The sequence below is a fragment of the Papio anubis genome, chromosome 1 (assembly GCF_008728515.1).
Source record: "Papio anubis isolate 15944 chromosome 1, Panubis1.0, whole genome shotgun sequence".
Taxonomy (NCBI): Eukaryota; Metazoa; Chordata; class Mammalia; order Primates; family Cercopithecidae; genus Papio; species Papio anubis.
Genome location: NC_044976.1, coordinates 122,104,434 through 122,124,823, shown reverse-complemented (window position 1 = coordinate 122,124,823; position 20,390 = coordinate 122,104,434). Strand labels below are relative to the sequence as shown.

The window sequence follows — 20,390 nt, the reverse complement described above, 5'->3', positions numbered from 1 at the left end:
GGTGTATTTATTTCTAGCCTTTCCAGAAACATTTTGTTTTGCAAAGCTGTAGTAAATGTCCATAAAATTTTGTGTCCTACTTTTTTCACTTAACATTCTAAGCACTGTTCCCTGATGCGACATAGTCTTCATAACAGCCATTTGTAGTGAATGCATAATATCCCAGAGTGACTGCATCCTCATTTACTTACCCGTTTCTCTATTGTTGGACACATGTTGTTTCCTATTTTATACGATTATAATAAGCACTGCAACAAACCTCTTCTGCAGAGAGAAGAAATGAAAAGAAGCTGGATCTTTGGTGAGACCTCAAGCTTGTCTATGCAGGCTCACTTGAGTCTAAAATGTCTCTGAACTTTTCTGTCACTTCAGCCAGTAACACTGGTCCTTTGTTGTTTAAACCAATTGCAGTCACATTTTCTCCAACTTGTAGCCCATGTTATCCTACCTAACACAAGATGTTTGAGGGCAAGAGTAAATTTGTATTGTTCACTGCCGTGTCCCTACCTGAATCCTTGGTCAAAGACACAGTGGCCTGCAGAGAGCAGGAACTTAATAAATATGTGCATTCAAAAGAATATGAATTTATTTACTTACTGTTGAGATGGAGTCTTGCTCAGTCGCCCAGGCTGCAGTGCAGTGCCACAATCTCAGCTCGCTGCAACCTCCACCTCCTGGGTTCAAGTGATCCTCCTGCCTCAGCCTCCTGAGTAGCTGGGGCTACAGGCACACACGACCACACCCAGCTAATTTTTGTATTTTTAGTAGAGACTGGGTTTCACTATGTTGGCCAGGCTGGTCTCGAACTCCTGACCTCAGATGATCCACCCACCTTGGTCTCCCAAAGTGCTGGGATTACAGGTGTGAGCCACTGCGCCCGGCCAGAATATGAATTTTTAATGAACTATCTATTCTTATCCTGACCACTGATCTAGTAGAATCTTAGTATTTGTATCAATTTGAGCTGATCAATAAAAATGTTGCCTATTCACCACATTTGTCACCAACAAGTCCTCATTCTTTGGGCCTTTAGTTTAATTCAGAAATTTTACATTTTTATGAACTAAAAATGTTTTCCTTCATGACCTTCAATACTAACATTCTAAATGTATCTCCTTTTGGATTTGATATTCAATTGTATTTTCTTCTAGTTTTTCTACAATTTGTAATATTTAATTAATTTATATAGAATTTAGGTATGCTGTTTAGTTTCTTTTCCCAATTATTATTATTATTATTATTATTATTATTATTTTGAGATGGAGTCTCACTCTGTTGCCCAAGCTGGAGTGCGGTGTCGCAAACTTGGCTCATTGCAACCTCTGCCTCCTGGGTTGGAGCAATTATCCTGCCTCAGCCTCTGGAGTAGCTGGGATTACAGGTGTGCGCCACGACGCCCGGCTGATTTTTGTATTTTTAGTAGAGACGGGGTTTCACCATGTTAGCCAGGTTGGTCTCGGTCTCCTGACCTCGTGATCCACCCATCTGGGCCTCCCAAAGTGCTGGGATTACAGGCGTGAGCCACCGCGCCCGGCCTGTTCCCAAATTTTGAACCAACTGTTCAAATGCCTTTCTCCCCGTTAAGTTGCAATGCTTCTTTTATCCTTTTCAAATGCTTATATTGTATAATTGGGTCTATTTCTGCCTAGCTAGTCTCTTAAATTGATGTATAAGCTATATAATGCTTTGCTATTTGCCAAGACTAATAATCCTCCCAAATTAGCTCTGCCTTCAAAATTTTCTTTACCATTTTCCCATGTATTCTTCCAGATGGAATTTTAAAATAATTATATCCAGTTCTAAAAAGACTCTATTGAATTACAATGTAACTCACTGTAATTACACAAAGCCTAAAAATAAAGAATTGACATCTTTACAATTTTAAGTTTCCATCCAGGAAAATTTTTCTTCATTGTTTTCCCATCTTTCTCCACAAAATCTGGTCATTTTCTTCACATAGGTCATTGACATTTCAAATAAAGGTTATGCCTAGGTATTTTCTATCTGTTGTTATATTTTGCGTTGTTTTCTAATTGAGATACTGCTGGTGTGTATAGGAAAACTTGCTACTTGCCAAGACAGTCCACCCTGCTCTAATTGTCAATGGATTCTTTTGTTTCTTAGCTATCTCCCTGCAACTACCCGGCACCATCCAGATTCTGCCCTCTGGAGCAAAACTGCTGCTGCTCCTCCCAAGGGACCCACCTTCTCTTTGGAAACTGCTATCATCCTTCTTTTGTCCTGGCTAAATAGCCCTGACTGATAGAAAGAACACTGTATTTGGGGAAGATTCAAATGACAGTGGTAGGGAGGGTGGATGTGGGGCAGATAAGAGGCTGGAGGTGGAGATCAGCAAGGACTGGCTTCAGTGGTCAACTAGGCTTCAAGAGATGAGTTGAGACTGTGAACATGGGAAGGCGCACTTCTGAGATACATTCCTTTTTTTTTTTTAAACAGAGTCTCACTCTGTCTCCCAGGCTAGAATGCAATGGCGTGATCTCGGCTCACTGCAGTCTCCACCTTCTGGGTTCAAGCGATTGTTCTACCTCAGCCTCCAGAGTAGCTGGGATTACAGGCGTGCGCAATCACACCCAGTTAATTTTTGTATTTTTAGCAGAGATGAGGTTTCGCTATGTTGGTCAGGCTAGTCTTGAACTCCTGACCTTAGGTGATCTGTCCACCTTGGCCTCCCAAAGTGCTGGGATTACAGGCATCAGCCACCACGCCCAGCCCAAGAGATATTTCAACAGAGGAAACATGAGGACCTGTTGACAAACTGGATTTAAGGGATAAAGGGACAGGGAGCAGTTTGGAAGGAAGTCCATTTTGGACCTCGACCCTGAGATTACAATACAGTCAAGGACAGAGGTCTGTCCTCTAAACCAGTGTTCTTCAGATTTGTTCCCACAGTAAGAAATATATTGTACATAGCAGGCCAGTTCACACACAAGCACATATGGACAAATATAAAACAGACACAGAACCGGGCGTCATGTCTCCCGCCTGTAATCCCAGCACTTTGGGAGGCCGAGGAGGGCAGCTCACCTGAGGCCAGGAGTTCAAGACCAGTCTAGCCAACATGGTGAAACCCTGTTTCTACTAAAAATAGAAAAATTAGCTGGGCATCGTGGCACACGCCTGTAGTCCCGGCTACTTGGAAGGCTGAGGCAGGAGAATTGCTTGAACTCGGGAGGCAGAGGTTGCAGTGAGCCAAGATCATGCCACTGCACTCTAGCCTGGGTGACAGAGCGAGACTCCATCTCAGAAAATAAATAAAATAAAAACAAAACAGACATAGGGTGATAAAACTCCTGCAGACATATACAAGTTTGGGCCTGGAATCCTAGTGAGAGGAAGGGCTGGGTGTATAATCAGCACTGAATTGATAGATTGAGTCACAAGTACTAATGACTTCCTTTCCCTCGGCTGTCTGAGGTCCTGTGGTCTAAGACTTGGCGACCAACACCTTTTAGGAAATTAATTATCCTGCTACTACTATCCACTCTCAATTCTGTGTCCCAGGGGGCTCCAGGAGAAGAGAAATTCCAGCAGAAAGGCCACACACATTTTGTGTTTAAAGTAGGTCTCACTGCCACAGAGCATGCTGTGCTAGAAATTACCTTTAAGAAACATCTTTATCTTCAGCCTGGGTATGGATTTTCCTTGGAGAAAGAGGGAATAGGGAATATTTAGTCTCCAACTTTGGAGTTTCAAGGCCATCCTGCTTAGAACTTGGACAGGGAAGACAGGAAACAATTTCTCCTTGCAAAGCTAAAGTCTTAAATTGAAGTGTGAAAAAAGAGGCCAAGGGCCCTAGGCTAACACCTGTTGTTGAGTCATAGACTGAAGGAGCTCAGGCCCAAGCTCAGTGATGCTTGGCTCTGAGGAATGAGGAAGCCAGGGGATTATTAGAGGCCCTGCAGAAAACAGCAACACACACTAAAGAGCTGGTTAAAGAGGGAAAGCTGCTTGCTTTTCCAACCCAAAGGTTGTTACCCTTCTCAGTCAAATTAAGTTGCCTTTTTTTTTTTTTTTTTTTTTTTTTTTTTGTGATGGAGTCTCGCTCTGTCGCCCAGGCGGGAGTACGGTGGTGCAACCTCGGCTCACTGCAAGCTCCGCTCCCGGGTTCACGCCATTCCCCTGCCTCAGTCTCCTGAGTAGATGGGACTAGAGGCACCCGATATCCCACCTGGCTAACTTTTGTATTTTTTGGTAGAGACGGGGTTTCACTGTGTTGGTCAGGCTGGTCTCAAACTCCTGGCCTCAAGTGATCCGCCCCCCTCAGCCTCCCAAAGCGCTGGGATTCCAGGCGTGAGCCACTGCGCCCAGCGTAATTAAGTTGCTTTAACTCCTGTCATGTCAGAGCACCTTTCCAAAGTGGAAACACTTCCCAGTGGGACATTTCATAGCAAAAGGTACTTTTAAATAGAGATGAAAATGAGCCAATCAATTCTTGGCCTTAGAAACTTAGTTTGAAAAAAGTTCCAGTGCACCATTTGCTTGAAATACTGTGTAACTGCCAGGCTTTTTCCTGTGCAGGGGAAGGAACAGACGAAGATGGGGAAGACAGGGGCAGTTGTTCAGCAGGCAGGGTGCTGCTGCTGCTTTTCCCATGCTGGGCTGACGCTCCAGGTTTATAGGACGCTGTTGATGACGGCTGCATGTCTGAGCAGCTCTCAACATCCAGCTCAAAGAAACAGGCCTTCATGGCAGAGGTCCCAGGGAATCAGACTATCCTCCCTCCACAAAATATTAAGGCAGCACAGAGGAGCTGGCTTACAAATGACAAAACAGAGGCAATAAACAGGCCACTGAAGCCAGGAGCACCTTACTGGCCACACCCTTTCTTCAGGCCCTGAACACTATCTCATTCTCCTTCAGTCCCCCATTCTCCATCGCTAATTGACAAGATAGCCAAGATACAAACTATATTTCCCGGACTACATTCGCTTTCCAAGCCCCCCTGCCGCCCCCGCTCCCCTGCGGCATGCCTCTATTCTCTTTGGCTGTGGTGTAACTAAACTCTAGGAAATATACACCAGTGGCATGTTTTTGTCCAAGGACTCTCTCAGACCCCTGGTTCGAGTCTCTGGAATGCCTCCAGACCTCTCCATTATCTGCAACACAAATCTCAGTTCCTCCCACTGAGCCCAGGATGCCCGGCGGGAGCCTCCGTTTCGTGTAGGGCAGCACGCTCATTCCAGTATTCCTCCAGCTCTGAGTCTTCTTGGCACCTTGGTCAACCCCGCCCTGCTTCCATCCTGTTAATATTCTGAGAGCAAGTACAGTCTAGATCTACCCATGCCAAACAAGACTGCCAGAGAAAGAAGAGAGCCACGGGTGTCAGAAGACAAATCCAGGTTTGGAAAGGAAAGAGGTTTCCAATGCGTTTGAAGCCTGCGGTGTGAATTGGCTGAGAAGCAGGAGAAGGGGGAAGAAGAGAAATCAGAGAAAAACATACACTCTTTCAATTGAAGAAGAGAACTGGGAGCTAGAAAGGAAATAAGCCAGGGATGAGGGGGTGTTGTGTTTCTGGTTTCTTTGGCCCAGAGAAGATTCGCGTAAATTCAGCTATGTCCCCATTTGGCCCTGCAGTCAACTGCCTCCTTGGCAGAAAGAAAAAAAAAAAAATCATGAGACTAATTGAATGATGCCCAGAGACAGCCAGAAACGAACCCCCTTGAACAGCTGCAGTCAGCATTTCCAGGGTGCTTTTCATTTCTGCAAAGGGCATGCAGTTACTCATCTATCTCCAGTGCTGCTGGGTCTATCTCTATGTAATCACAGGACTCTACCTCTGTCTCTTCCAAATGAGACACAATGCGGCCAAGCTTAGGGATCCTACAAGGCCACTGCTCCAGAGAGGGTCAAAGCTAAAGTTAGGGGCTGCCTCCTATAATCACGACTCAGACCACGGAGCTGAGCTGCTTCTAATACCTCTATAAATGCCACGAAGTCCTCATATCATGGCATTTGGGATGTTTGGACCACACCTCCCACATGTGGATAACAGGGTACCCATCTTCCAAGAAGCACTACAATTTTGTTCTTTCATCCCCCCTGAAAAGTGAAAGGAAACCAGACCAGGAGGTCAAAAGAGACACATTAACATAATTTATTAAATTCGCCACACAAAGAATATGCCACAGACAACAATATCAGAATGGGAAGAAACATGGAGATCACCTGCTCTGACCCCCTCAGTTTACAAATGAGGGAACTCCCTGAAGTCCCAGGGCATTGTTATGGGCAAAGCCAGAATGTGAGCCCAGTCTTGGGACACAGAAACACACAGACTTAAGGCTTCTGGTTGTGAGCCACGTAGAGCCTAAACACTTAATCCACATTTGTTTTGAATTTTTCTGATTCCTATAGTAGCATACTCTGATGCCTATCTACTTCTCAAGGCTGTAGGAAGAGCCCTAAAGAAAAACACCATGGGCCGGGCGCAGTGGCTCAAGCCTGTAATCCCAGCACTTTGGGAGGCCGAGGCGGGTGGATCACCTGAGGTCAGGAGTTCAAGACCAGCCTGGCCAACATGGTGAAACCCCACCTCTACTAAAAATACAAAAATCAGCCAGGCGTGGTGGCATGCCTATAGTCCCAGCTACTCGGGAGGCTGAGGCAGGAGAATCGCTTAAATCCGGGAGGCGGAGGTTGCAGTGAGCTGAGATCGTGCCACTGCACTTCAGCCTGGGTGACAGAGTGAGACCCCGTCTCAAAAAAAAAAAAAAAGACAAGAAAAAAAGAAAAACAATAAAAAAAGAAAACCATGATGACCTGCAGGGTCATTCAGAGCCAGAATAAAAGACTAATTATGGAGCAAGGAGTTCGGAAGGGCTAGTGAAGAACTCATCTGGGCCCCAGAAGAGTCCTGATTGCCCTTTTTCTCCAAACAACATATACTCTGACCCCAAAGCCTCAGGGAAAGTATACTCACCTTCCTGAGCTGCAGATCAAGTTTGAAAGAGAAAGGGAGAAGAAACAGGCAGAGGAAAGAGAAAGATTTATAATAGTGTCACTCTGACAGCTTTCCCAGTTTCAAGCAAATCCAAACATTGCAAGAGAAGGCTATAGAACTCTGGTATTATATCAATCATGAGATGTAAGCAAAACCACCAATAACTTAGCAAAATAAATACAAAGAGGATTTTGCTGGGACTGGTGGAACCCAGTGGAAACAGTTTTTAGGCTCTGGGTCAAGAAGACTGAGGTGTGCCTGGTGGTGTGCACCTTAGGGAAAATCCCTAAAGAGACTCTGGGAGTTTTCACAGTAGAGAGAAGTCACACATAACTGTCTGTAGCCCTAGAGATTTTTTCTGCAAAAGGCTACTCCCTGAATGTACATTCCCTACTCCCCAGAAAGACACCACCACCCAAAGCTTAGGTTCACTGGCTCTCACCAGGCCTCGCCAGGTAACTCCACTATCTGTCTGCAGGAGGCCAGGTCAGCGTAGGCTGCAGGTGGAGCAAGTAGAAAAACAAACAGTTTGTTGCTAAGAACTGAGCTGTGTTTGTGGAAGGAACTTCATTCCCCCAGGACACTCTCCAATCACTCTGGACATCTGTGTCTCCAGCTTTTAGGGCTGAGGCAAATCTTGTCAACTCTCCCAATCTGACGAAGGCCTGGCTTATGGGGCAGCCAGAGTCCAGTCTACAACAGAAGGGAGGCTCTCTACAGAGAAAAATAGTCGCTGTAGGAATATAGATACTGCCCTGTCCTGCTCGCAGGACAATGTCTTCCAAAGGGCTGCAGTTGCCTTGAATAGGTGCTCATGCTCTGTCTGCCCAGCATAGAGTGGCCAGGAGCTTGGGAATGGTGAGACACAGGAGCCCTAAGTCCTGGGTGCAGCCAGGGGACAGTCAGAAAGTCAAAGTCAGCGCTAACAGCCAACAGGGGCAGTGGGCTTCTCCGAGGCAGAGGCAGCAGCAATGGCAGCATCCATCTCCAGGCAGCTCAGGTTTCCACCACTCGGATGACAGGCATGGGCTTCGGGCTGGGGGGCTTGGATATCCTAATACTGAAAAGAAGGTTGGAAACACTGAGCTGTGCTGGGAACAGCTGTGTTGTGGCCCACCCTTCACAGAGCCTGTGGAATCTTCACATTTGCCTCTGGAATCTTACACTGCAGTGCCGGCTGATCACTTGGGTTCCAAGTGCTTTAAAATGGTAATTATTCAGTGACATCTAAGAGAAGATTTGGGGCATGATACATGTGTCTTGTAGCAAGGGTGAAGAAAAGAGAGGGGCAGTTAAACAACTGAGAAGTGGATATAGCTGTGATTCTCGATTTTGTCAAGATCACGGGTCCTTTTCTGAATCTATTAGAGGCAAAATACCCTCTCCCTAGAAATATGCAAACATTATAAATAAATTTTGTATACCATTTCAGGTGGTTCATACACCTCTAGAAGCCATTCATGGACCTCCTTGGGCTTGTGGTAACAGGTTCTACCCTAATTGGGTTAGAAAATGGTTCTGGCAAACAATGGGTCAGATAGAGACTGAGGGAGGAAAGTTGGATCTAAAGGGGCCTTGTTCTTGCCCGAGCACTAAATGTTCCACATAGCTCTGTCCCTCCTTCCCCCCTCCTCCCTGGCCCCATTCTATCTACATGCGCTCACTCACCTGCCCGGGTTGTCTGTCTTGGCCCGGGCCTGGGTGCTGAAGTTGCCATGACTGATTTGTTTTTCTATCAGGTGTTCCATCCGGTCGTGCATCTCTAAATTCTGTAACACAATCTTAGGGGTTAGAGTTGGCCTTTTTTCTGGTTTCCCAGGTGTCACATTCACCTAGTGCATTCTGGTCTCTCCGCCTGTGTTTGTGCTGCTGTTGCCTCTACCCCCACCATGTGCGCCACCACCTGGATACCGTCTTGCCTCATCTTCGTGACCATAGATTGCGCTTGTCCTCCAATACCTGCTCCTCTGTAACTCTGTACAACACTGACAGACTGATGGTTTCCTATATATCCTCTACATACAGTTCTTTTTTTTTTTTTAGAGATAGAGTCCCACGCTGTTGCCCAGGCTGGAGTGCAGTGGCGTGATTATAGCTCACTGCAGCCTTGACATCCTGGGTTCAAGTGATCCTCTCCCTTAAATCTCCCAAGTAACTGGGCTACAGATGCATGCCACCACATCTGGCTAATTTAAAAAAATTTGTTTTTCAGAGACAAAGTCTCACTATGTTGGCCTAGGTCTTGAACTCCTGGCCTCGAGCAATCCTCCCGCCTCAACCTCCCTAAGTGCTGGCATTACAGGCATGAGCCACTGCACCTGGCCCCTATATATAATTTTTTGTCCTCAGTTGAGATACTCACTTGCCTTTGTTGATATGCTATTCTATAAAGCATTCTTTGGTCTTTTTAAAAATATATATTTTATCTCTGACTATAGACTGCAAACTCCCTAAAGATAACCCTTTCTCCCATTTATCTCCCTCACTACAAGGGATCTTCACAGAGTGTTTGCAAAGTGATCTTCGGGTAGTCAACAGATAGGTAGGGCCCTGTGGCAAAGTGGAAATTAGACTAGGAAGGCAACTCGTTAGATAATCTAGCCCTGGAAAAGACTCCATCTATATGAATGCCTCCTCCTCCTTCACAGCCCAGCACCACTGCCAGCTCCTTTGCAAAGCCTGGAGGGTCAGAATTAGCCTGCGTGCAGCCATGGCATGTGGCTTGCACCAGGATGACATGTCAATTGAAGGTGGGGTGGAGGGGGTCATCTCATCATTGTTAGCAGCTTCCTGAAGGTTCTCAGAAAATGTTTACTCAACTGAACTGAAAGTCAACCAACCACCCTGGGTATTCACTTCAGAGCAGCAGCGAGACATGACAAAGACCCCTCCATAACCTCTGTCTCCCTTGTGACCACCTTCTCTTCAAGAGCCCCGTTCCCCTGCTGGGCTGCCCAGCACACACACCTCTGCCTCCAGATAGGCGATTTTCTCCTTGAGCTCCTGGATGGTGGCGTCCTTTGACTGGATCACAGCTTTTGAATTCTGGAGCTGCAAAGGTGTGGGAGACACTGGAGCTCATTTTGCAATGACTCATTACACACGCACCAGACTTTTCACCCCAGCTGCTGGGGAAGCCAGCAGAGCCCTGCAACTCCATATGACTTCATTAGCTTTTCTACAAAGGCTTCCTTTCAGTCAATATTAAACTCTTGATTATCCCAGGGGTGGGAGTGAGGAGTGTGTGAGGGGAATACCACCCTGAGAATCCAAAATAATGAATGACTCAAAACCCATTCCATTTGGTTTTGGAAAATACAAATTATTTTTTCATTTGAGACATATTTATTGAGTACTTACTACATGACAGACTCTGTTCTAGATAATGGAAAACAGCAGTAAATAAAACAGACACTAATGAGCTGACATGAAGCACATATGACCTCCCAACCTCCCAGTTACGGGGCGTTAGGCTCCCAAAACAATTCTGCAAATCGACAAATCCTTAGTATGCTACCCTCAAGCTCAGGTGGGGTAAGGCAGAAAAGCAGCCATGAGGCTCAAAGACTGATAATCTGCACAGATAACAGAGTTTATTATGACTCAACTACTCATTTACCCACACTCTTCACAGAGTATATGAGAAATTAACCTTTTCCTTCCTTTCCTATTGGAAAGCAGGGGCCAAATGGCAAACAAACAAAACAGCAGGGGAAAGATAGGAGAAAAGCAAATCCTAATAACCCGAACTCTGGTAATTGGTAGCTATAAATGTTTGACATGGGAAATGTATGAATATAAGTCAAGCTCCCTAGGAAACAAATAAGAGCATAGACTTGGGGTGACCCCCCGAGGGCAGGTTATAAACCAACCCAGCTTACCTGCTCTATCATTTGCCGGACTTTCCGCTGCTGGCTCTTGAGCATGTCATCCAAGTGGTGGATCTTCTCCCGCAACCCAGCCACTTCCTTCTCCAGGGCAGCAGCCCTGGGGATAAAGACCAGAAGGCTGAAGCAAGGGAACAAGATGACTTCTTTACCCAGTCACAGGAAGAGCCTTGAGCTTGGGAGCTTCCCATTAATATGATTCCCTTTGCCTGATTCCCCAGGAGGCTGCCCTGAAAAGTAGGTGGTGGGTACCTTAGAACATCACATTGGAAGCACTGAGGTCAGGAGTTCAAGATCAGCCTGGCCAACATGGTGAAACCCCATCTCTACTAAAAATACTAAAAGCAGCCAAGTGTGGTGGCGTGTGCCTGTAGTCCCAGCTACTCAGGAGGCTGAGGCACGAGAATTGCTTGAACTCAGGAGGCAGAGGTTGCAGTGAGCCAAGATGGTGCCACTGCACTCCAGCCTGGCCACAGAACAAGACTCTGTCCCACAAAAAAAAAGAACATCACATTGGAAGCATCATCAGGGATCACCTACTCCAAGTGAGGAAACTGAGGCTCGGAAAGGTTAGAAGGGATAAGTCATTCTGGAAAACTCTGGAGGGTAAATCTAGAAGCAACAGGTAGATGGTTCCAGGAAGCCATTTTTGTATTAACACAGGAAAGACTTTCTCAGTATTAAAGCTGTCAGAAAGTGGGCAGTCTCATGTGTAATAAACTCTTCATTACTGGAAAGATTCAAGTAGAAGCTAGTCTCTTCCCCACCCCACCTTTCTTTTTTTTTTTTTTTTTTGGAGACAGGGTTTCACTCTGTAGCCCAGGCTGGAGTGCAGTAATGCAAACATGGCTCACTGCCGGGTTGACCTCCTGGGCTCAAGCAATCCTCCTACCTCAGTCTCCCATGTAGCTGGGACTACAGGCACATGCCACCACACCTGGCTAATTAAGAAAATTTTTTTTGGTAGCGACAGAGCTTCACCATGTTGGCCAGGCTGATCTCGAACTTTTTTTTTTTTCTTTTTTTTTGAGACGGAGTCTCGCTGTGTCACCCAGGCTGGAGTGCAGTGGCGTGATCTAGGCTCACTGCAACCTCCACCTACCGGGTTCACGCCATTATCCTGCCTCAGCCTCCTGAGTAGCTGGGACTACAGGCGCCAGCCACCACACCTGGCTAATTTTTTTTGTTTTGTTTTTTGGATTTTTAGTAGAGACAGGGTTTCACTATGTTAGCCAGGATGGTCTTGATCTCCTGACCTTGTGATCCACCCACCTCGGCCTCCCAAAGTGCTGTGATTATAGGTGTGAGCCCGGCCTCGAACTCTTAAACTCAAGCAATCCTCCTGTCCCTGCCTCCCAATGTGCTAGGATTACAGGTATGAGCCACCATGCCCAGTTGGAGCTGGGATTATTATACTCAACACCATCAAGCTGTTGGCAGGGATTTGGAGGAGGGAGACAGGATTGCTCCTTGTTTTTTTGGACGGAGTCTCGCTCTGTCGCCCAGCCTGGAATGCAGTGGCCGGATCTCGGCTCACTGCAAGCTCCGCCTCCCAGGTTTACACCATTCTCCTGCCTCAGCCTCCCGAGTAGCTGGGACTACAGACGCTCGCCACCTCGCCTGGCTATTTTTTTTTGTATTTTTTACTAGAGACGGGGTTTCACCAGGTTAGCCAGGATGGTCTTGATCTCCTGACCTCGTGATCCGCCCGTCTCGGCCTCCCAAAGTGCTGGGATTACAGGCTTGAGCCACCGCGCCCGGCCAGGATTGCTCCTTAAAGCCCCTTTACACAATTTTGTTTCTAGGTCTCCTGATTCCCAAACCACTGTTGCTTCCTTTGCATCTTCTAAGCAGACTGAGCCAAGATCCCCTAAAAGGCAGTGTAAAATAATGAGAAATATATAATGGGTCTCTGTCCCGGTTCCTGCCATACAGTTCCTATGTTTTGTTATAATATTTGGTCACATTCCCTGGTTCCTGAGCCTTGGAATCTCCAAGACTGACGAGTGTCTTTCTGTATGCTAATGATGACTGGTGGCTGGGGTCCCTAGACAGCTTCAGGACAGGGCTAGTCAAAAGACCAAGGCATGATTAAAGGGTTGAAACTTTCAGCCCCATAATTCCCGCTAACGTCTGGGAAAGGGACAGGGATAGGAGCTAGAGACTAGACTAATCACCAGTGGCCAATAATTTAATCAATCATGCCTATGTGATGAACCTCCCCGTAAGAACCCAAAACAAAGGGGTTCAGAGCTTCCAGCTTGGTTAATGCATCCACATGCTGACCTTGCCCTATGTACCTCATCTGTCTGTTCATTTGAATCCTTTATCATAACCCGTAATAATAAGTGAAATGTTGGCCAGGTGCAGTGGCTCACGAATATAATCCCAGCACTCTGGGAAGGTGAGGTGGGAGGACTGCTTGAGCCCAGGAGTTCGAGACCAGCCTAGGCAACATGGCAAGACCCTGTCTCAATGAAAAATTTTTTAAATTAAAAACTAAGTAGGCCAGGCATGGTGGCTCACGCTTGTAATCCCAGGACTTTGGGAAGCCAAGGCGGGCAGACTGCCTGAGGTCAGGAGTTCAACACCAGCCTGGCCAACATGGTGAAACTCCATCTCTACTAAAAATACAAAAAATTATCCAGGCGTGGTGGCACATGCCTGTAGTCCTAGCTACTCAGGAGGCTGAGGCCGGAGAATTGCCTGAACCCGGGAGGCGGAGGTTGCAGTGAGCTGAGATTGCACCACTGCATTCCAGCCTGGGCAACAGAGTGAGACTTGGTCTCAAAAAAATAAATAAATAAATAAGGAAAATGTTTCCCTGAGTTCTATGACAGCAAACCCATTACAGCAAGTTATCAAACCTGAAAAGAGGATATGGGAACCCCTAATTTATAGCCAAGTTGGACAGAAGTGTAGGTACCCTAGACCCCACCACTTGTGACTGGCATCTGAAGTAGGGGCAGTCTTGCGGGACTGGCCCTTAACCTGTGGCTGTGCACTAACTCTGGGTTATCTCAGAATTGAATTAAAGTATAGGGTACCCAGCTGGTATCAACTGAGAGTTGGAGAAGTGCTTGGTATGGAAAACCCATATATTTGGTGTAAGAAGCGTTATGAGTAGAGGAACAGTCTTCTTTTAGTCAGGTTACTTGGGAGAGTATCAGGGTTTGGGCCCCTGAAGAATCCATCACTCCCCAGTTCTGCCTGAGGAAGCTGACAAATGCATGCTGCTTGGGGTACCATGCAACCTGAGCTACCCCTTATCCTTCCTAAACTCCAAGCATTCTAAATTTCCACTTTCAGCTCTCCAATGCCCTACTTCTTAGTCTCCTTTTATGTAGAAATCAGCACGTACTTGACACAACTGTCACTGCCATTCCCAAGCCCTGGCTTCTGATTATCTAGCCCTTTTGTCTCTCTTGCTCTGCCCATGCGCACCTACCCACCGAGGAAGGAGTGCTGATTAATTCTGACATTAATTCTGATACAAAGTCCAGTCAGAAAGGAGGCTACAATATGACGTGTGTATGACATGCCAGGAAGGTCATATCTAGGTTATTCTAAAGGAGAGAAAATGCTTCCAGAAGACTGAGGGGCCCTAAAGGGCAAGAATTGTGTCTGTTCTTCTTGGAATTCCTTAAAAGGCCCTTCAGATAATGTCTTGTTGAACTAAAAAAGGTCCACCTTATACAATGAAGATCAAACCAAATATGCTGATGTTAAATGTGATTTACCATTTGAGGTCTTATCTATTAATTGCCAACAGCATAATTTTCAAATTCCTGAAGATCTAGAAGGCACAATCTTTGCTCTGTAGGTTTCATTGGTTGTCCGGGGCCTCTGATTTCCTCTGATCAGAGAGAATTTGCAAAACCCTCTCACCTTGGAAGTAGAAAGGATCTCAGTGATCACCTATGGGACTCTGCTGACAGGTGGTTCTCAGTTTCTATCTGCATTGCTTCAAGTAACAGGAAGTTCAGTATCTCCTCATGAAGCTGCTCATTCCATTTTTCTTTTTTCTTTTTTTTTTTTTTTTTTTTTTATGGGGGGGTTCCCTCTTTTTCCCCGCTGGAGTGCAGTGGCCGGATCTCAGCTCACTGCAAGCTCCGCCTCCCGGGTTCACGCCATTCTCCTGCCTCAGCCTCCCGAGTAGCTGGGACTACAGGCACCCGCCACCTCGCCCGGCTAGTTTTTTGTATTTTTTAGTAGAGACGGGGTTTCACCGTGTTCGCCAGGATGGTCTCGATCTCCTGACCTTGTGAGCCGCCCGTCTCGGCCTCCTAAAGTGCTGGGATTACAGGCTTGAGCCACCGCGCCCGGCAGCTCATTCCATTTTTCATCAGCATGACTGTTAATCAATTCTACCCTCAAACAGTTTACAGTCAGTTTTTGTTTCAGCGGGGAGGAAACGAAGGCATAACATATCCACCGCACTAATCTGTGGAATGACACACAGCAACAGCAGATGCTCCACCAGCTCTTGCTTGCCCTTGGCTCTAAAACTGTGAAAGCCTTTTCTTTAGGTTATTACCCCATGGAAAATGAACTCCCTGGAGATGGCGGCCTCCCAAATGGTATCTCTTGGGTGGGGCTCCACCCTGAGCAAGCTCATGGTGAGTCAGAGCTGGAAGATCTGACATCAGCACCAGCTTCCTCCCCAGACCAGGCCACCACAGGAGCGACAGGCTGCATGGCCCGCCCTCCCCTCCCTGCAACCCAACTTCACCGTGCACAAGAGCCAAGCCCTTACTTTTCTCGTTCTGCTTGGCAGTCAGCATTGTTGCTCCGAAGTTCCTCTAGGGCCACCTCCCCTTCCCTGACTTTCGCCAGTAAGGCCTGATGCTCCTGGGTGGGCCACAAAAGAAAATCTAGGATGAGAAGATGGCAACAGTCTCTGTGTTTGGGGTGAGATGGGTGCCAGGCTGGGACTTAGCCCCTGCTGGGCCTGGACAGCTGCCAAAGAGCAGCAAGATGAGCTGGTTTGATGGGGCGCCCTCCCTTGACGAGGAGAACCCTTCCCACTCTCACTCAGCCTCACCCAGCTGCCCTGAGGCAGAACCCAGCCCTGCATCATGCAGGCCCACTCGCCAACTATGGTTGCCAGTCCCTGAGAAACCAGGACTTCAAAAGGGGCATCTGTACAGGAAACTAATGTGGAAATAGGATCAACGCTAGTTACGGGGAGGTTAATTCCTTGAAGGCTAAAAGATATTTGAAGGGATCTGCCAAAGGAAGCTGTGAAGTGTGCTTTTCTGGAGACGCTTGGAAAAGAAGGGTCTTGGCAACCGTTTCAATCCACCCACAGGCCCCTTCCAGCCCAGGAGTCCAGGCAATGACAACCAAGATCCCCCAATTACCGTCTCCATCCCTAGTAAGCGCCTCTGCAGCTCTCCAACTTCTGCCTCTTTCTGCTCCAGTCTGTCCTCCTGTCTCTGAAGGGCCACATTACTCTGTTCTGCTTCTCTCTGGTACCGGCTGAGTGTGACCTAAAACACGGGACAGAAATATGTTAAATGGTGTGTAAAAAAGAACAAACATGGAAAAAAACCTTAGAAAAGAACCCAGGAACCTGGGTGGCTCTGGAGCCATGACAGGAGAAAGCTGGTGACACTGATGGGCACACCACCACCTCCCCTTCGCTGTGCAGGACCACCTCAGCACTCCAGCAGTATAAGTCTATTTCCAGGGTTAACTGGCTCACAATTGATTGAGGTCCACTTTAAAGTGACACCTGGAACCCACAAGCACCACTTTTCAGATAGGTGACTCCTTCAACATCCCCATGAACCCTCCACCACCACCCAAGCTTAACCCAATGTTGTGGCTTTCCTACAAATCCAAAAGCAAATAATCCCAGGGAGGATACCTCCAGCTCCTTCCTTCTGTCTCCTCAACACCTCCCAACCTCACTTCCAGCAATAGAGCCCACACACGACAGCCAAAATGGCACCTGGAAGGGCTACTAAGCATCAGGAAGAATTCGTCTTTTTTTTTTTTTTTTTTTTTGAGACAGAGTCTTTGCTCTGTCGCCCAGGCTGGAGTGCAGTGGTGCGATCTAGGCTCACTACAAGCTCCGCCTCCTGGGTTCACGCCATTCTCCTGCCTCAGCCTCCCGAGTAGCTGGGACTACAGGCGCCCGCTACCACGCCCGGCTAATTTTTTTGTATTTTTAGTAGAGACGGGGTTTCACCGTGTTAGCCAGGATGGTCTTGATCTCCTGACCTTGTGATCCGCCCGTCTCGGCCTCCCAAAGTGCTGGGATTACAGGCTTGAGCCACCGCGCCCGGCCGAATTCGTCTTATTTATTTATTTATTTGTTTATTGAGACAGAGTTTCACTCTTGTTGCCCAGGCTGGGGTACAATGGCGCGATCTCGGCTCACTACAACCTCTGCCTCCCGGGTTCAAGTGATTCTCCTGCCTCAGCCTCCCAAGTAGCTGGGATTACAGGCATGCACCACCACACCCAGCTAATTTTGTATTTTTAGTAGAGACGAGGTTTCTCCATGTTGGTCAGGCTGGTCTCGAATTCCTGACCTCAGGTGATCCGCCCGTTTTGGCCTCCCAAAGTGATGGGATTACAGGCGTGAGCCACCGCGACCAGACAAATCTGTCTTTTATCAGAGATGAGAAACCAATTGAGAGAGGACAGAAGCAGAATGTTAGAATGAAAAAGCAAAGAACTTGCCTCCTTTCTTCCACCTTACGTCTTTCCAACTCCTACTCATCTTCCAGGTCTCACTTAGATGACCCTTCTTCCAGAGAGCCTGGGGGAGGAGCCTCTCCTTCGTGTGCCCAGGGAGAGGACACACAAGGAACACACGGCCTTCCCTCTCATAGCAGTGAACAGATTTTGCCCAGTCACTGTGTGCACCCTGAAGTAGACTCTCAGTGTCCTGATGGCACAGACTGAGCACCATTACACTTCTAGAGCCCCCACAGTACCTCGTATGCAGTAACTACTCAATAAAATCATGAGTGGAACTGATGTTCATCTAATCCAACCCTCTCCTTTAACAAGTAAAGGTCAACTGACCTATTCAAGGTTACCCAGCTAGTGAATGACAGCCAGTGCTAGGACCCAGATACTTCACCATCCATTTCAGTGCTTCCCAGGTACCTCACACTGACTGCTCATCATTTATTAAAAAAGAATCCAGGTAACTTCTGGAAAGCCTAGCTTAGCCAGCCCTGGGAAAACAGAACATCAGCAGCCAGTTTGTCCGGCCCTTCCCAAGGTCAGAACTGGGGAGGAGAAAGTACAGCACAGGGTGATGTGTGATGGGATGTGTCTATGCTACACACCAGCCCTGTCCAGAGCAAACTCACTCTCACTGCAAATCCTTCTTGACAGCAAGCAGCCAGTAGAACAGGAAACCCGTGCTTAATGGCAAGTTATTTTCATGGTAATTGATCATCTTGCCCTTCCTACCCCGAGGTTCAGAAAACTAGACCAGGGAGTCCAATTCACTAGGAGAGACTGAGACAAGCCTTCAAATGACCCATATTAACCTGAAACAGGCCATCCCCATAGGCAGGAACTTAAAAGTAAGGCCTTTCATTTCTGTATGTAAATAAACACTGCACCGAGGTTGATGTGAGCTCAAGCACAGTGTTAACAAGGCCATGGTCCGATTCTTGCACCCCACTGTCGGAGCAAAAGGTTAAAAAAAAAATACGGACTCCCCTTCCACATTTGACTCCGTAGCTCCAGCCAACCCTGCCCCCAAGGGAACCTCTTAATTATAAAAAGGTTGCCAACCTAGCCCAACAGTGGGAATGACCGAAGGAGCATCTCCTTTTTCAAAAAAAAATTACTCATGTATTATATTATTTTTTAGACAAGGTCTCAATCTGTTGCCCAGGCGAGAGTGCAGTGGCGTAATCATAGCTCACCACAGCCTCCACCTCCTGGGCTCCAAAGATCCTCCCACCTCAGCCTTCCAAGTAGCTGGAGCCACAGGCTTGCTCCACCACACCGGGCTAATTTTTTTATTTTTGTAGAGATGAGATCTATGTTGGCCAGGCTGGTCTCAAACTCCTGGGCTCAAGGATCCTCCTGCCTCAGCCTCCTGAGGGATTACAGGTGTGAGCCACAGCGCCCAGCAAGAAGCATCTCCTACTGCAGGTGGTGCTGCATACTATGGGGTTAAGAAAAATAAACCCTTCTAAATTCTGGACAGTGGGCTACAGCTGTCAGGGTACTTTTGCTCAGGCTCTGAAATCCAGAGCAGCAGACTCCTCCATGTGTGATTAAAACCAGAAAGTATTTCTGTTAATTTCCACAACTTCATAATACCTCTCAATGCAGAATTTTTTTTTTCCAAAATTCACAACCTGGTCAGTGCTACAGCCTCAACCTTACTTTCCTCCCGTTTTGTTTGGAAAGGGTAGGAAACAGCTGGTCACCAACTGATATATCACCAACTAAATTATACAAATTGTGGAATCTGAAATAGATGCAACATACCCCTTCACCACACAGCTCCTTTGTTCTGAGATGACAAACTAATTTTAATATTACCCTAAGTCCAAGCTATTTACAATAGGAAAATCTCCTTGTTAAACTGATTGCCAAGAAAAATATAGACAATTTTATATTTCTAAAACCCTTCAGAATAATCAAGTGCCCTCACATATATTACCTCACTCGATCTACACAACAAACTTGTAAGGTGTATTTCATTAACCCTTTTTCCAAAAGTTGAAACAGATGCTCAGAGAGGTTAAACTACTTGTTCTAATAAGACTTCGGCTAACACAGTTTATCATCCTTGGTGCCCTTCCTCCTCACCCCCAAGCCTCCTCTCAAAAATTCTCCTCCTCAGTTCCATGAAAATGAAGAGTTCAGGCTGGCGTTTCTCTTTTTACCAGCTCCCAGCATGCCTACGCAGGATATAACCCTATCATAACATATTTATGACACAAAGAATATGTTACTTGTGGAAGAACAAAAGCAGGTAACAAATGGTTAACCTCACACAGAGCAGTTGGAAAACTGCCCATGGGCCAGGTGTGGTGGCTCATGCCTGTAATCCCCACACTTTGGGAGGCCGAGGCACGCAGACTGCTTGAGCCTAGGAGTTTGAGACCAGCCTGGACAACATGACAAGACCCTGTCTCTACAAAAGACACAAAAATTAGACAAGCATGGTGGTGTGCACCTGTTGTCCCAACTACTCAGGAGGCTGAGGTGGGAGATGGCTTGAGTCTGGGAGGTGGAGGTTGCATTGAGCCAAGATTGTGCCACTGCACTCAAGCCTGGCAACAGAGTGGGGCCGGGAAGGGAAGGGAAGGGAAGGGAAGGGAAGGGAAGGGAGGAAGGAAACTGCCCATGTACCTTGTTTTATACTCAAAGAATTTTCTAGAAAACATGGAAGACCTCACATATAGTAGGGGGCTTTACTCTCCATTTATAGACTTCTGTACTATAACAGTAATTAATATACTCATTCCAGGCCGGGCGCGGTGGCTCACGCCTGTAATCCCAGCACTTTGGGAGGCTGAGGCAGGTGGATCACAAGGTCAGGAGATCGA

At 47.0% G+C, this 20,390-nt stretch overlaps 1 protein-coding gene across 7 annotated transcripts in view; it reads right to left on the bottom strand.

Moving 5' to 3' along the window:
• Positions 1-6,091: 6,091 nt before the first annotated feature.
• Positions 6,092-20,390, bottom strand: part of TUFT1 (tuftelin 1) — a 46,204-nt gene continuing 31,905 nt past the window's right edge. For 5 of the 7 annotated variants that reach the window (XM_017951069.3, XM_009181070.4, XM_017951203.3 and 2 more), the window contains 6 exons: positions 16,212-16,340; positions 15,605-15,699; positions 10,843-10,948; positions 9,929-10,012; positions 8,630-8,730; positions 6,092-8,021 (listed from right to left, as the gene is read on the bottom strand). In XM_017951069.3, the coding sequence (XP_017806558.2) occupies positions 7,958-8,021; positions 8,630-8,730; positions 9,929-10,012; positions 10,843-10,948; positions 15,605-15,699; positions 16,212-16,340 (579 nt within the window). In that variant the 3' untranslated portion in view covers positions 6,092-7,957. 7 annotated transcript variants of the gene reach the window in all.